Raw genomic sequence first — 17,019 nt, 5'->3', positions numbered from 1 at the left:
GATCACTGGTGTGAAAAACTAGGGCCCTGAAAGGGAAAGCCCTGTCTCTAGAAATCAGTTCACAGAGAGCAGAGGATGGGTGGAATGGTAAGGAATCTGCGGCTAGATAGAGAGTCTACCATATAAGGTGTTACCGATGGTAAGAAACTTGTTCATCTGATAAAGAATTCTAGCCGCAGATTCCTAATCTTAGAATAGATACCCAAGCAATAACTCCCCAGAGGTGGGTCTGGGGACCAAAGTCACACGAGGAAATCCTGCAGGACCGAACAGGCAAAACACCCACTGCAATGGACCTGACTGTCAAGGCAGTAGTGCTTGGTTAATGTGTGCAGGGAAGCCCACGTCACTGCCTGGCTGATGTCCAGAACCATAACTCCGTGTGCTAACACTGTAGTAGCAGCTTTTAACTCTCGTGGAATGAGAACGCAAATCCTCAGGGGGTTCCTGCTTAGCCAATGTGTAGCAAACTGTGATACAGAGCACGATCCATCATGAGATGGTCTTCTTCTGTAGGACTCGACCTTTCTTCGCTCAGACATACCACAAGTAGAGAAGAGTTGGTTGTCCAACCAGAAGGTAGAATGACAACGCTGTTTTTGGGTCCGGATGGTGAAGTTGCTCCTCTTCTTTGGAGGGATGACGTGGAGCTTAAAAATTGGGAGTAATGGATTAGTCTACGTGAAATGGAGTGACAACTTTCAGGAGAAATGAAGCTCTCATACAAAGCACCAGTTTGTCTGTGTAGCCAGATCGGGCTGGGAAAGGGGCCTGCCGGTGACCCAACCGTGGTTCGTAAGCCACCACTGCAGGTCCTTTGCAGTTCCCTTTGAGATCTGGACCATGTTGGAGGGATTACCCTGATGATACGCCCACTGGAACTTCAGGTCCCATTGCAGACCCCGCATATGCCAACGGGTATGCGTCACCAGCAGGATGCAGAAGGCCATGACACCCAGCAGCCTCAGAGTCAGTCTCACCGAAATCCAGGATAGAGGCTGAAATATTGGTATCATAGCCTGAATATCCTGGACTTGCAGCTCAGGAGGATAGGTTCGAAACTGCTCAGTGTCCAGAAAAGCTCTGATGAAAGGGAGAGTCTGAGAGGTAGCCAGGTGTGACTTCAGCACATTGATAGTAAACCCAGCGAATGCAGGAGGTCTGCTGTAGTCTGGAGGTGGAAGAAGACGGCCTGGGCGATCCCGCCTTCAACAGCCAGTCGTCGATATGGGGAAGATCGCCAACCCTGATCTCCACAGATAAGCTGCAACCACCACCTTCACATTGGTGAACACCCGAGGGGGGCTGGTGAGGTCAAAGAGGAGCACAGCGATCTTAAAGTGCTTGTGGCCCACCGTGAATCGTAGGTATCACCTGTGGACAGGCAAGATGGGAATGTGGAAGCACGAGTCCTGCAGGTCCAACAGTACTATCCAGTCTCCTGGGTCCAGAGCAGACAAGACCTGAGCAAGAGTCAGTATCTTCAACTACTCCTTCCTGAGGAAGACATTGAGAAAGTGCAGTTCAAAGATAGGACAAAGGCCTCTGTCCTTCTTGGGCACCAGAAATTAGCGTGAATTGCAACCAAGACCCACTTTTGGTGTCGGCACCCTCTATGGCTCCTTTGGCCAAAAGAACCAATTACGAAAGGGGGACCCCAAATACACAATACTGAACCGGTTGTAGCGGGGTAAGAAACAATCAACTAGGAAAAAGAACCAAACCGGTCGAAGACATATATATTCATAGGCCTAAGAAAGGTCCCTGTTGTCAAACAACACAAAACTGGAAAAGGAAAAAAGAAAAATGTACATCAACAATGCCCAGTGGTATGTCTTAATTTATTATTTTTTGGCTGTTGTGTTCTTGCCCCCCATTATCTTTGGTCCGCCCTGATGAAGGTGGGATCCCCTTGTGGGTCCGATACCGAAACGCGCGTTGGCGCTTGATTTGGCGACCTCCTACTCTGAATACCACCTGGCTTTCGTTGGAAGACATACCAACGACCATATCCACCTAAATACCAAGGATAATCCAGACTATATGTGATGTGCATTGATGAATGTGTTTGGATTGAATGTGTGTATGTATGTATCTGAGTGTGTATGTATGGGGCCTTGAACGTTGTTTGTTTTACATCCCTTCACGACTGTAAATATATATACACTGATGATTTTCACATGTGTGTTTTTTCATTTAGATGTATATTTCTCTGACAAAAATATTGTGTTGTGTATTAAATTTAATGAATTATTGTGATTTTTAAAAAAAACCTAAAGCCAAAAATTAATAAATTAAGACATACCACTGGGCATTGTTGATGTACATTTTTCTTTTTTCCTTTTCCAGTTTTGTGTTGTTTGACAACAGGGACCTTTCTTAGGCCTATGAATATATATGTCTTCGACCGGTTTGGTTCTTTTTCCTAGTTGATCCTTTGGCCAAAAGAGCCATGACTTCCTGGCAAAGAAGGGATAGGTGTTCCTAAGATAGTCTGTCGTAAGTAGGTGGCATGGAGGGTGGGGTAGTCTCAAAGGAGAGGGAGTAGCCCCTTCGGACAATCTGCAAAACCCACCTGTCTGATGGTATGGACTGCCAGTGTGGCAGGAGATGGCGAATCCTGCCACCCACTGGGTGACCATGGCGGTAAACTGGCAGACTTTGGAGGCTGTGGCTGCTGGGTTGAACGGTAGAAGGAGAAAGCATGCCAGCATATGGAGAAGTGTACAGTTCACCGACTTCACCCACACACCAGTCCAAGGAGTCATAAGGCTGGGATTCTTCAGGGTCCAGCAATCTCTCCCATTCCTCCCCAAGCCCTAGCCCATAGGCAACTGCACTTTACACTCTCCCCTCTACACCACTTTTCTACATCACTGCAATCTATACTGCAGCACTCCACTCTACTCTGCACCACTCTACACTGCACCACTGCTCTCTAAACACTGCACTCTACATCAATGCACTCTATACCACTCGTCCAAGTGGGTACCTCATGCTAGGTTGGAGGCATCTGTCACCATCGTGGTCACTTCTGGTGGGAGACAAAAGGACTTCCTACAGCTGCGGTGCTCCTCTAAAACCCACTACATGATGAACACCACAGCACCTGGGAGATTCTGACGTTCTCCTTCAGTTCACCCCATGTTAGAACTGTTGCAGATGGAGACACTACTGCAGTGACCAAAGCATGAGATCGACACTGAAACAGACATCGAGCAAAAGAATACACAGAAGAAATTCGAGTACTCAAGCAGGGCCTAACGATTTGGAGGCGGAACCTTACGATGTATAGAGGGAATGAGTTCGCTCATAATATGCAGTGGAAGAAAGGTGGTGTCATCAAAGTGTAAAGCAAAACTGTGGAGTAGTTGGAATCTTAGCTGAAGGATTGTAAACATTATTCAACCTGTTTACTAAATCAATAACAAGTTTAAGTTTTATCACATGATTTATTATGTGCGCAGATAGAGCTCTCCGGGGGCAGAAGGAGCCCTGTAGAGAACTGTGATTATCAATGTGATTGTAAAGTGTATAATTGTAACTTACCTCTCCTTTCTTGTCATGCCAGGAATTTGGGCTCAATCTACCTTCTAACTCTGTCCCAGCCTCTTCTCCATTAAGAGGGCTTGACACAGCAGAAATATCGGACGGTGGTGCAGGGGATGAGGATGGACACTCCACTGGAGCTATCATATTGGCAGGCATCAGGGCTCCAACTACTGCATCCCTAGCCATGATAAAACAGAGTTTCATGTGAAATTTACCAATATAATCATCAGTACTGAATAGGCCATTTTCATGCATACTTTAAAAATAAACTTATTGGCATTAATTGAGGTTTCCTTTTTTATCTTTGTACTTATTCTATGTTTGAAAGAGACCCATACCAGAGAGGATGAAGAAGTTACTAACCATAAATAAATACTGACTTACCTTCGGTAATGCCTTATCCAGTAGAGACTATCAAGCGGCAGACTCCTTACCTTAGAAATTACCTCCAGGCGTCAGATAGGACCCAGAAACCTTTTCGTAAGCAGTACCCCTGCGCACCGGTAGTTGGCATTATTCAGATCTGCGTGGGCGTCAGCAGTGTCATACACGCCGTAAGTGACATTTGAGGTGACTATATAAGCGTCATCCAAACACACTGACGTCAGTTACTTTTCACAACTTTCCATGCCAGAAGGGCAGAGACACGAAGTACACCGACCACTGCTGTGGAAACTAAGGCAATGGGTAGGCCAGTGGAAATCCGTTCGCATAGCAGGAAGGATGGGGCTAGATAGAATCTCTACCAGATAAGGCATTACCAAATGTAAGTAACTTGTTCATCTGATAGAGACTTCTAGCCGCAGATTCCTTAACTTGGAATACATACCCAAGCAATACATCCCCAGAAGCAGGTTTTCTGACCAATTTCAGACGAGGGAGTCCTGCAGGACCGAACAGTCAAAATATCCATCTCTATGGACCTGACTGCTCAGGCAGAATGTTTGGTAAACATGTGCAATGAGGCCCATGTTGCTGCCTGGCAGATATCCAGGACCGGAACTTCATGTGCTAACCAAGTGGATCCATCTTTGGCTCTGATGGAATGAGCACGAAACCCACAGGGGGTTGATTATTAGCCAGTGCATAGCAGATCTTAATGCAGAGCACAATCCATTACGGTTGGCCTGAACTTGCGACTTTCACCAGTCTCACACGTCCAGATAAATGCAAAAGGCCCTTTGTGCCTTTAGACCCTATACTTGCCTTAAATCTTTAAAATTGTAAATCTCTGGTTCTACCAATTGGATTTTTGTAATTTTGGTATTAAATAATTTATTACATTTTACTCTATTTTTCTAAACTGGTGAAGGATTTTTCTTGTGTTGTGTTTTCACTTTATTACGGTTTATATGCTGCATAAATACTTTACACATTGCCTCGAAGTTAGGCCAGAATGCTTTTGTGCTAAGCTACCAGAGGGTTAAGCACAGGTTAATTTAGTAACATTTTGTGGTTCACCCTGACAAGAGTTGTGGCTCTTTGAGTAGCCTTTCACCCCCCTCAAAAACAGCCCCATTTCTCACAGCTTATGTGCATAAGTGTAAGCGATAATGACTAATGTTTACATTTAGAAATGATATATATGCTTTGACCTTGTGCTTTGCCTATGTGGAATTAAAAAGGTGTTTTATCCTAGTACCGACGAAAAGCCTTAGGGGATAGGCTAGAAACATGTAGACCAGGAGACAGGACACCCATCACAGTGTAAGTCTCCACTTCCCCCTTTTTAATAATACCAGCTACAAGATTTAATAAAGTTTAGACTCCAAATAGCCAGGTATTTTTTAACAAAAACTCACGTACTTGACCCTCCCGCCCTCATATCACCAATCACTTAATCACCCAAAAGTCAATATCCTACAAAGGGCTCCCACGTTTCTGTCGGTTGTACCATGCCCCGTCCCGCAGCAGGGCGGGAAGAACCCAATCATGAAGCATGCCACCATGGGACAGTTTGGTTGGTGAGGGTTATTTTAAGAAAACTCGTTGTTTTCCTTGAACCATTATTAAGACCTACGGTGGGACTGTTACTTCTAGGACGAGCATACCAATACAAGACCCATGAAAAAACAATGTTTGCTGAGCCACTATTACGAGAGATAGTGACCACTGGTATACAAACCAGAATAGATACAGGGTTTAACCCTTTGTGTCATAGGTCTTTCGCAGAGTGGGGGGATGGGAAGGTAGTTAATGAATCTGCGGCTAGACTGTGTCTCTACCAGATATTACGTTAACAAAGGTAAGTAACTTGTACATCTGATAGAGACATCTAGCCGCCGATTCCTACACTTTTGAATTAAATACCGTAGTTATACCCCATGGAGAAGGGTCTGCGAACTAAACCTACAATAGTTCTCAAAGAGAACCAGCTGGTAAATGCAAACAACCGACTAAATGTACGTAGGAACAGTAGGAAAAGGGCATGGCTCTAACTAGTACCTATGATCACTATCAAAGATATATAAATATTCAACCACCATATAGGCCAGAAAAAATAGAGTCCTGAGGGGAAAAAGAAGGTAGAAAACCCCTAAATAACAATCTCACAATTATCAGATACTATTATCTATCCCCCAAGAGAAAAGAGAACTCGAGGACCAAAAGAGACAAGAACAAGACAAAAACATTGCGAACCGTATTCTCCACATCAATAAAGAAATAGCAGTAAAAAATTGTCCAGATAAAATTCATAAAGAAGGACTCCCAGTACTCATTCTCTATTACACTAAGATGAATGAACCTCAATACAAAATTGAAGACATAATCCATACACCATGAAAGGTGCATGGAGTATTTGCTTGAACAAAATGATCACCCAAAGTTTACATCATATATTGTAAAGATGTTAAAAAAGAACACCAACAGCTTAGAATCTGGTATAGGTCTCCAGCAAGTATGCTGGACGTATAAAATCTTCAGGGCTGTTAAATTAGATATACACCTCAAAAAGACCAGTAATATCTAATCTTAGACCGAAAAACATATGCAGAAACATTGTGAGAGAGTAAGAAGAATACCTTCTTATTCCAAAATGATCTCCTACTATGTAGCGCATGACTCGAAAGCAGCCTTAATTGTTTTAGACACTACCTCTCAGACAGTGTAAAGCATTGAGCTTATACTACCGTGTTCCAAGATTGAACAAAGGAATTACCTATGCCTTCCATGAAAGGAGGGATCTACGAACCTTTGTATCCCAAGAATACAATTCTGGTTCAAAATTGAAACACTCATAATACATATGCAGTCTGCTTCAAGTAAAGAAAACGTACTGCACAAAATATCCTGGTTAGAAAAAAAACTGACGATAGTGAAAGGTAGCATCAAAGAAAAATAATGGCTACGAGTCCACCTAATGGTCCCCAATGGTCATATAATATAGTCCATGAAGAACCAATCAAATAGAAAAAAACAAATTGACTGCATAAGTAGTACACATACAATAGCCAACCAATATTCCACATCATAGTAAAATAGAAGAACAAAACAGCAATGCAGCTGCAAAGACCATCCGGAGATCAGAAACTGGAGGTAAATACCCTCAATAAGAAAGAAGTAGTGCTTAACATCAACACTACAGGCACAACAACTGTGTAGGCAGGAAATAAACCTTTACCTAACTTAAAGATCCATGACCGTGGCAGTATAAAAAGGGAAGCAAAAGATCTGAAAAGGCCATACTACAAGCGCACAGCTCCCGCAACAAAGCGTGTTTGCAAAGACCAGCAGAACAAGTCACAACACCAGCAATAGAATCGGTGGTGCAAAAAACATACAGACTGAGTTAACTGGGTGCAAAGGAGGAAAGTCCGCAGAATAAAGGGGGACCCCCATCCACACAAACTGAAAAAGGAAGGAAGAGGGTCTGACCCTCCCCGGCTAGTTCTAAACCTATTTAGCGTTGCATCCGCTTGGGCTCCAAAAAGATGAGCCCCATCAAAAGGTGTGTCACTCAGAACAGTCTGGACAGCTTCCGAAAATCCAGACGACTGGAGCCATGCATGTCGTCGCAAAGTCACAGCAGAAGCCATGGCCCGTCCAATGGAGGCAGTGGAATCCATTCCACATTTGATGAGCAGTTTGGCTGCTTGACAGCCATCTGAAACCAACTGTTATAACTTGCCCTTGCTAGCCTCAGGGAACAAGGTTAAACATTGACTCAAAGACTCCCACAGGGAATCGAGAAAGAGTCAGAGGACGCAGAACGTATTAGTGGAGCGTAAAGTGGCACTTGTCGAGGAAAACATCTGTTTCTGCATGAGAATCCTGTTCCCTGGATTACTTATCAAGAGGGGAATGAGGGAGGTTCCCCATATCAGGGGACGCCCTAATGGCCTGGACCACAAAGCTGTGGTGGGTTGGCTGCGAGAACAAGGCAAGCAGGGTCACCAGGGGCAGGATGGTATGTGTGGGCAATGATGCAGTCCACTGGCACACCTGACTCAGGTTTTACCTATGCCCCCATAAAATGTCAGTAAGGGCCTCACTGTAATGGAGCACCGGCTTAACCCCCGATTGGCTGGGATGTAGAACCTAAATAAGAGGGTCTATAGTCTTCTCCACAGTAGGCAGAGTAAGATATCAGCCACTTTCCGCAAGACCTCTGCTAAAGTGGAACTGGCGACCGAGGCAAGGCCCGGAGGTGACAAAAGGGAGGAAGCAGGGAACAAATACAGCTTCACCCAGCCCCTCATTCCAGCTGTCCAACCCAGAAGGGCCACTGGCTGCTCCATGGGGGACATCTCCTCATGACCTTCCCCTAAAAGGTCTTGTGGATCCTCCACAAAAATGACCAGCACTGCAAACGGCTCCATAAATAACGCCAAAGCGACGCTGTGCCAATGTCCACCTGGGAAGGAGGAGAGATGTTAGCCGGTATATGTTCAGATATACGGAGTTGCGGTGAAGCCAGCTCTACAGTGCACAACGACTCCAGGTCAGAGTCTACCAGCGCTGCAACGTCAGGCACCATAATGGCGACCGACGTTGCGCCAGAGCCGACCAACGTTGTGCCAGAGTCGATCAACACCATTGGTGGCCCTGAAGGACCGTGAACCGGCGCCTCAGAGTACGAGGCTGCAACTGCCGCCTAGGGTGAACCCACCAGCGATGACGAGGGTACGGTGCCTAATACCTCCTTGGGGCCCACAGGCGCTCCAGAGGGAGACGAGGGCCCAAAGACCAGATACAGAGCGTTGTAGTACGCCTGCATCTGTTTCCAGGTCGCTACGGCTCCAGAGAAAACTGGGAGGCTCGGGAGTGACATTGGTGCAAGAGTCTCAGCAGTAGGGCGAGAGACACCTTCGCGATCCACATCGCGAGTTGAAGACACCATAGTGTGTCGGGCCTTCGACCTCTTGCCACACCGCTTACCGTTGAACAAGGGCTGAAGAGTGGTGCTCCCGGGAATGACCTCTGGGCTGGGAGGAAGACTGACAACCGTGTCGTCAGAAGCTTCATGCGCCGCTCACGTAGCGCCTTCGGCTTCAACCGCTGACAGGCATCACACTCGTCGTCATCACGGAGCCGTACGACCCAGTCTCCCGGGGAGCAGATGTACTGCTGAAAAATTTCCAGCTCCAGACTGGTGCATGGGGAGAATTCAAAATTTAAGGAATCTGTGGCTAGATGTCTCTATCAGATATCTCAACTTAGCCATTTCCCAAGGTATTTTACCGGTCAATCTGCCCAGTCAAGTGGCCATTCTGCGGAGAATACTGACTTTGCGTCTGTCAAAGGGAACAAGGCCTACTTGGCCTAGTTGATGGTAATTACGGATAGTCCGCCGAACCGAGTAAATTTCCTTAGGAAAAGGTCCAAATTGGTCTGGGGAACTCTTACATATAAGGTGAAATCTTCTGCATACATTGGCGCTATAATTTTATGTGGCTTGAATGCTAGGCCTCGCTGTGTATGGTGCTGTTGCAGCCGGGCCGCAAATGGCTCCATATTGAGAGCATATAAAATAGGGTGCAAGGGGCACCCCTGATGAGTTTCCCTGCATTACCGAAAAGGGGGCTGTGATCTTGCCGTTGACCCGCTGGTGAACCACAGGTCTGCTATACAGTAGACCTATCAGATGCAAGAACCGTAGACTTATGCTCAGGTGCGACAGGTAGGCGATGAGATACGGCCACTCAAGTAAATAAACGCCTCAGTGGAGAAAAAAAAAAAAAAAACGAGGCTGACATGGGGTCGGCTCAATGGAGTAGGGGGAAGAAGGTACTTAGACTGTGTGAGGTAGACCTACCCGGCACGAATCCGGACTGGTCAGGTCTCACAATGGTCGGCAAGAGGCGGGATGAACTTGGCTAGAATTTTATTGTCCATGTTAATCATGGACAGAGGATAATAAGATTCACAGCGCTGAGGGTTTTGCCTTGCTTGAGGATCATCACGATGAGCGCATCTCGAAGAGATGGGGGCAGGGAACCGGCAAAGAGACATTCTTGCACATAGTGAGGTGATGTGAGGTTAGTAAATGTGCATATTCCTGTTTTTGGGGGTATAGTTGTGAGAAAGTGGCTCTGTATATACTGTTCCCTAATAGGTACAGGGTGTACAGAGTCCACAGTCCCCCAGAGGCTGATAGAGGTCAAAGTTAGGTATGACCTTACTCTCAAAAGTGGTAGCTTGGTCGAGCAGTAAGGCAGTACCAGAGGACAGTGTAAAGCATTTATTGTACACACTCAGTCAGCAAATGGTTTCACACACTCAATAACTGAACTCTAGGCCAATGATTTGTATATATAAAATATATGCTTGTTTTATTTTTAGAACCACAAGGGGGTAAAAATATACTTTCTCAGAATGAGAGGTTGAATATAAATACTTTTGTTTCAAGCAATAAATTTGTGTAAACAGTCACAGTTGGTTGCAATAAACAATCCTATTTCCTAAACATAACAATGCATTGAGCTCAATGGTAAATTCAGGTTATTTGTAATAAATTACTTTTCAGATTACTTTTGGAATTCCAGGTCTGGATCCTAGAACCAGCCTGGGGTCAGTATTCAGAATCAAGTGAAGAAAGTCGACTTAATAACTGTAATGATTTTTAGATAATATTTAGCTATTTCAAAAGTTAGCACTTAGAAAATATTTCACAGAAAACATTCAATGGATCTCTATGGCAAGAAATTCAAATTGCAGGTAGAGTACTTTATCGTTACTTTAGTAATCCAGGACTGGGTGCCTAGACCCAGGACTGGGGTCCTTATCAAAAGCAGGTAAGTAATTTCGTTTGCAGAAATGGTACGATTTTAAAAGAATATTTCAAATTTGCAAAAGTAGACACTTAGAAGAAATTTCACAGAAAAGCAGGCAATGGTTTCCTATGGGAGAAAAATGAGTTAGAAGTAAGTATAGTTGTGAACACTTTTCAGAGTCAGGGCTGGGCACCAAGATCCAGCACTGGGAGCTCACCTAGGAGCAGGTGAGTAAATTCGTTTTTGTCACTTGGCTGATTTTTGGTGAATTTTTGCAGTTTTGAAAAGTTCACACTTAGAAGATTTTTGAAGAAAAAGCCAGTCAATGTTACCCTATGAGGAAAATGAAGTTAGCGGTTTAAGGGTAAGTACTCGACTGGTAGTGTTGAAATTCCGGGCATGGACTCAGGGGTCCCCCAGTGTCAGGTAGGTACAGTTGGTTCACCCTCAGCGGTTTCAGGACGGCCGGGTGCAGAGAGAGTTGGGCCCAATGTTATCCTATGAGGGATAGGGGGGCCTTGGTTGGTGGCTGCTGTCTGGCAAGCCACGCGGCTGTGGGAGCTGGGCTCCTGGTCACTTACTCAGGGCAAGTGGGGAAGTAGGTTAGAGTAGAGAGGGCACTGCCAGGGCCACTCGGGCGGCTGGGTGCAGGGTGCTTTTGAGCCTTAGGGCGCTCAATGGAAATCAATGGGAATGTTCCGGTTTGGAAAGAGGCTGCAGGCTCGGGGACGAGGAGGTTTCAGGTGCCACCACCACTTCGAGAGGTAAGTTGGGTAGTTGTAGGTTAGGTGGGTACCCCAGGATTGGGCACAGGGGGTCGCAGGGCGCCGGGTGCAGGGGTGCCTTTTGACGTCGGGAATCTTACCCTCTGGTTGATCGCGGCTGGGGTGGCACTTGGTTCTGAGGCTGCAGGCTTCTTCCGGGATGTCGAGGGGGGTCCTTGGGTGCCGGACTCTGGGTCACAGTCGCCGTGGGGTCGTCCTCTGGGTCTTTGTCCACTCCGGCACTGGCCAGGCTTGGCTGGTGCAGAGTGTGTTGGGTCCGCGGTCCCGGGCTGGTGCCAGGGATAGCAAGTAGGTTTCTTGAGTAGAGCCTCTACTCGTGGGAGTCCCAGGGGCTTAGAGCTAAAAGGTAGCCAGGTCCTCCGGGGTTGGTGAGGTTGCTGGCCACGTGGGAGGCCGCGCTGGTGCAGGTTCGAGAGTCGACAGGCCGGTAGGGCTGGGGCCAAAGCAGTTGGTGTCTTCTTCTCTTTTTAGCAGCTGCAGGGCAGGTCTTTGTTCTTCTTGCTCTTCTTGTCGTTTTTCTATCTGGAATCTGAGGAAGGAAGGTTCAGGGGGCCCCTAAATACTAGATTTAGGGGCGTTACAGGTAGGTGAAGGCCAGGGACCAATGGGTCCTTGTCCTGGGGTGGGTACACCCCCTATCCTGCCTCTCTCCTGTGGGAGGGGGGCAGTAGCCTAATCCTGATAGGGTAGGGCCTCCCATCTTCAAGATGGCGAGAGCCCGGAGATGTGCTTCACCTCGCCTCCCCCACCTGAGGGGTGGGGTGGGCAGGCTGGCACATCCCCTGTCCTTGTATGGGGTTTCCGGCCAAGCTTCCCGCCAGAGTGGGGGGTTGCAGTGGCCTGGGGAAACTCCAACTGGCGGCATGCCTTTGAAGCTTCCCTTTGCTCATCCTGGGGGAGGAGATTTCTCACCTCACCCAGGATGTGCATTGTTGCAGGCCCGGGAGAGCAGGGGCTCTCCCACCCAGGGGTCCAGCAACGTGTCTGCTGTGTGGCAGCCTGGGCAGCCTCAGAGCAGACGTGGATTGCAAGTTAGCTGTAAGGGGGCATCTTCTAAGATGCCCTCTGGGGTGCTTAGTACATTAAATCCTACACTGGCATCAGTGTGGGTTCAATGTGCTGAGAAGTTTGATACCAAACTTCCCAGGCTTCAGTGTTGCCAATATGGTGCTGTGGAGCTCGTGTTTGACAAGCTCTCAGCACCATGTATTCTTAAATGACAGCACTGCACTTACAGTGCCCAGGAATGGACCCGGGTACTGTAGGGGCACAGGGCTCCTGCTCCTGTGCCCACACCATAGGCGTAATGCACCCAGCTAGAGGGGTGGCTGACATATGCCTTGGCAGTGTAGGTGATGGGCATGGTACACAGTGATGTGTGCCATGTCGACTCTTTGTTTTGTCCTGCACCCAGACACTCAGCCTGCAAGGGCAGTGTGTGTGTGTAAGGGTACAGGGCCTCTGAGGGTGGCACAATGAGTGCTGCAGCCCTTAGAGGCCTTCCCTGGTCACAAGGCCCTGGGTACCTAGGGTACCATTTACTAGGGGCTGACATGTGGCTAGGGTTTGCCAATTTGGAGTTTGTGTGGTTTAAGGAAGGAACATAGGCCCTGGGCACCTGATTGGCAGGAACCCAGGGTACACTCAATCGAAGTACATTCAGCAATTTAGCAAAAAGTGGGGGCATACCATGCAAGAAAGATGGCACTTTCTCACACAACCCCCCCCCAAACGAAAGGTGATGAGACTAACCTTGTCCTATGGAGTCTTCATTGTCTAAGTGGAAGAACCTGGAAAGTCCATCTGCATTGGCATGGGCAGTCCCTGGTCTGTGTTCCACTTCAAAGTCCATTCCCTGTAGGGAGATGGACCACCTCAGTAGTTTTGGATTTTCCCCTTTCATCTGCATTAGCCATCTGAGAGGTCTGTGGTCAGTTTGAACTAGGAAGTGAGTGCCAAACAAGTATGGCCTCAGCTTCTTCAGGGACCAAACCACAGCAAAGGCCTCCCTCTCAATGGCACTCCAACGCTGCTCTCTAGGGAGTAGTCTTCTGCTTATAAAAGCAACAGGTTGGTCTTGGCCTTCATCATTGGTCTGGGATAGGACCGCTCCTATCCCTAGCTCAGAGGCATCAGTCTGCACTATGAACTGCTTGGCATAATCTGGAGCTTTTAGAATTGGTGCTGAGCACATTGCTTCTTTTAGGGTGTCAAAAGCCTTTTGACAACTAACTGTCCAGTTAACTTTCTTGGGCATTTTCTTGGAGGTGAGTTCTGTGAGGGGGGTCACAATGGACCCATACCCCTTCACAAACCTCCTGTAGTACCCAGTCAAGCCAAGGAATGCCCTGACTTGGGTCTGGGTTGTTGGAGCTATCCAGTCCATGATGGCCTGGATTTTGGGTTGTAAGGGCTGTACCTGGCCTCCACCTACAAGGTGGCCCAAGTACACCACAGTGCCCTGCCCTATCTGGCATTTGGATGCTTTGATAGTGAGACCTGCACTCTGCAGAGCCTCTAAAACCTTCCCAAGGTGGATCAGGTGATCCTGCCAGGTGGAGCTAAAGACAGCAATATCATCAAGATAAGCTGCACTAAAGGACTCCAACCCAGCCAGGACATGGTTCACCAACCTCTGGAAGGTGGCAGGGGCATTCTTTAACCCAAAGGGCATCACAGTAAACTGATAATGCCCATCAGGGGTGGAGAATGCTGTCTTTTCTTTTGCTCCTGGGGCCATGCCAATCTGCCAGTACCCTGCAGTTAAGTCAAAGGTACTGAGAAATTTGGCAGCCCCCAATTTGTCTATCAGTTCATCTGCTCTTGGGATAGGGTGAGCATCTGTCTTGGTGACAGAGTTGAGCCCTCTATAGTCCACACAGAACCTCATCTCTCTCTTTTCACCCTGTTGATGAGGTTTGGGGACCAGAACTACTGGGCTAGCCCAGGGGCTCTCTGAAGGCTCAATGACCCCTAACTCCAGCATCTTGCTGACCTCAGCTTTGATGCTTTCCTTGACTTGATCTGACTGTCGATAGATTTTGTTCTTGACAGGTGCACTGTCACCAGTGTCCACATCATGGGTACACCAGCTTGTCAGACCAGGGGTCAGGGAAAAGAGGCTAGCATATTGTTGCAAGACTTGCTTGCAGTCAGTCTGTTGTTGGGCAGAGAGGGTGTCTGAGAAAATCACACCATCTACTGACCCATCTTTTGGGCTGTAGGATAGGAGGTCAGGGAGTGGCTCACTCTCTGCTTCCTGTTCTTCATCAGTCACCATCAGCATGGTGATGTCAGCCCTATCATTGTAGAGTTTAAGGCGGTTCACATGGATGACCCTTTTGGGTGTCCTGCTAGTGCCCAGGTCAACTAGATAGGTGACCTCACTCTTTCTCTCTAGGATAGGGTAAGGGCCACTCCATTTGTCTTGGAGAGCCCTTGGTGCCACTGGCTCCAAAACCCACACCTGTTGCCCTGGTTGAAATTCAACCAGTGCAGCTTTTTGGTCATACCAGTGCTTCTGGAGCTCCTGGCTGGCCTCAAGGTTCTTGGATGCTTTTTCCATATACTCAGCCATTCTGGACCTTAGGCCAAGCACATAGTCCACTATGTCCTGTTTGGGTTCTTGAAGAGGCCTCTCCCAGCCCTCCTTTACAAGACACAGTGGTCCCCTTACAGGATGACCAAACAGAAGTTCAAAGGGTGAGAAACCTACTCCCTTCTGTGGCACTTCCCTGTAGGCGAAAAGCAAGCATGGTAATAGGACATCCCACCTCCTTTTGAGTTTCTCAGGGAGTCCCATGATCATACCTTTCAATGTCTTGTTGAACCTCTCAACAAGGCCATTGGTTTGTGGGTGGTAGGGTGTAGTAAACTTGTACTGCACTCCACACTCTTTCCACATGTGTGTTAGGTAAGCAGACATGAAGTTGGAACCTCTGTCTGAAACCACCTCCTTAGGAAAACCCACCCTGGTGAAGACACCCAGGAGGGCCTTGGCTACTGCAGGAGCTGTAGTAGTCCTAAGTGGAATTGCTTCAGGGTACCTAGTAGCATGATCCACTACTACTAGAATGAATTTGTTCCCTGAGGCTGTGGGAGGTTCGAGTGGACCCACAATGTCCACACCTACCCTTTCAAAGGGGACCCCCACCACTGGTAGTGGAATGAGGGGGGCCTTTGGGTGGCCACCTGTCTTGCCACTGGCCTGACAGGTAACACAGGAGCTGACAAACTCCTTCACCTTTTGGTGCATCTGGGGCCAGTAAAAGTGACTCACTAACCTTTCCCAAGTTTTGGATTGCCCCAGATGTCCAGCTAGGGGGATGTCATGAGCCAAAGTTAGGAGGAACTCCCTGTACTTCTGTGGCACTACCACCCTCCTGGTGGCTCCAGGAGTGGGGTCTCTTGCCTCAGCATACAGTAATCCCTCTTCCCAATAAGCTCTATGGGTACCACTGACATCTCCCCTGGCTTCTGAAGCAGCTTGTTGTCTCAGGCTTTCAAGAGTGGGACAGTCTTGCTGACCCTGGCACAGCTCTTCCCTAGAGGGTCCCCCTGGGCCCAAGAGTTCAACCTGGTAAGGGTCAAGCTCCATGGACTCAGTTCCCTCAGAGGTATCTACATCCTCTCCAGGGGGAGAGGGGTTCTGAGTGTTTGGCTGTACAGAAGCTGGTCCCCCAGTCTTCTTGCCCTTCCTCTTGGTTGGTTGGGCCATTATTCCAGGCTCCAAACCTACTTTTTCACCCTTCCTCTTGCTCTGTGCTCTGGTTTGCACACACACCAATTCAGGGATGCCCAGCATGGCTGCATGGGCCTTTAACTCAACCTCAGCCCAGGCTGAGGTTTCCAGATCATTTCCAAGCAGACATGCAGCTGGCAACTTTGGAGAGACCACTACCTGTTTCAGGCCAGTAACCCCCCCCCAGCCTAATGTTACCATGGCCATGGGATGACTAGTGGTGACACTGTCAGCGTTGGTGACTGGGTAAGACTTCCCAATCAAGTATTGCTCAGGGGAAACCAGTGTGTCTTTCACCATAGTGACACTGGCACCTGTATCCCTCAGAGCTTCTACCCTAGTTCCATTCACCCAGGGGTACTGTAAGTATTTCTTCAAGTTGGGGGGCCACACAGCCACAGTGGCAAACTCCACTTCTCCCAAGGAGACTAAACTTGCTTCAGTGTGTTCCCAGATTTGCTCAGGGTACACCTCTGATCCCATTTGTATACTTGCTGCCCCAGGAGTGGCTGTACTGGGTGCCTTAGGGGCTTTGTTTTGGGGGCAAGATACAGTTAGGTGTCCCTGCTTCTTACAGGTATTACAAAAGGCCTTTAAGGGATCAAAGTTCTTCCCCCTATATGGTTGGGGCACATAGGGAGTAGTTTGGGTCCCACCCACCTGAACAGGTTTTTGGGGCCCTTTGGAAGACTCAGACTTTTTATCTTGGGGATTCTCACCACCTTTC

At 47.8% G+C, this 17,019-nt stretch overlaps 1 protein-coding gene across 1 annotated transcript in view; it reads right to left on the bottom strand.

Moving 5' to 3' along the window:
• Nucleotides 1-17,019, bottom strand: part of LOC146805589 (E3 ubiquitin-protein ligase HERC2-like) — a 1,563,844-nt gene that overhangs the window by 557,497 nt on the left and 989,328 nt on the right. The window contains 1 exon segment of the mRNA XM_085622871.1: nucleotides 3,550-3,730. Within this exon segment, the coding sequence (XP_085478997.1) occupies nucleotides 3,550-3,730 (181 nt within the window).

The sequence above is a fragment of the Triturus cristatus genome, chromosome 8 (assembly GCF_964204655.1).
Source record: "Triturus cristatus chromosome 8, aTriCri1.1, whole genome shotgun sequence".
NCBI lineage: Eukaryota > Metazoa > Chordata > Amphibia > Caudata > Salamandridae > Triturus > Triturus cristatus.
Note: the sequence above shows the minus strand (reverse complement) of the source record. Positions and strands in the feature narration are given on the sequence as shown.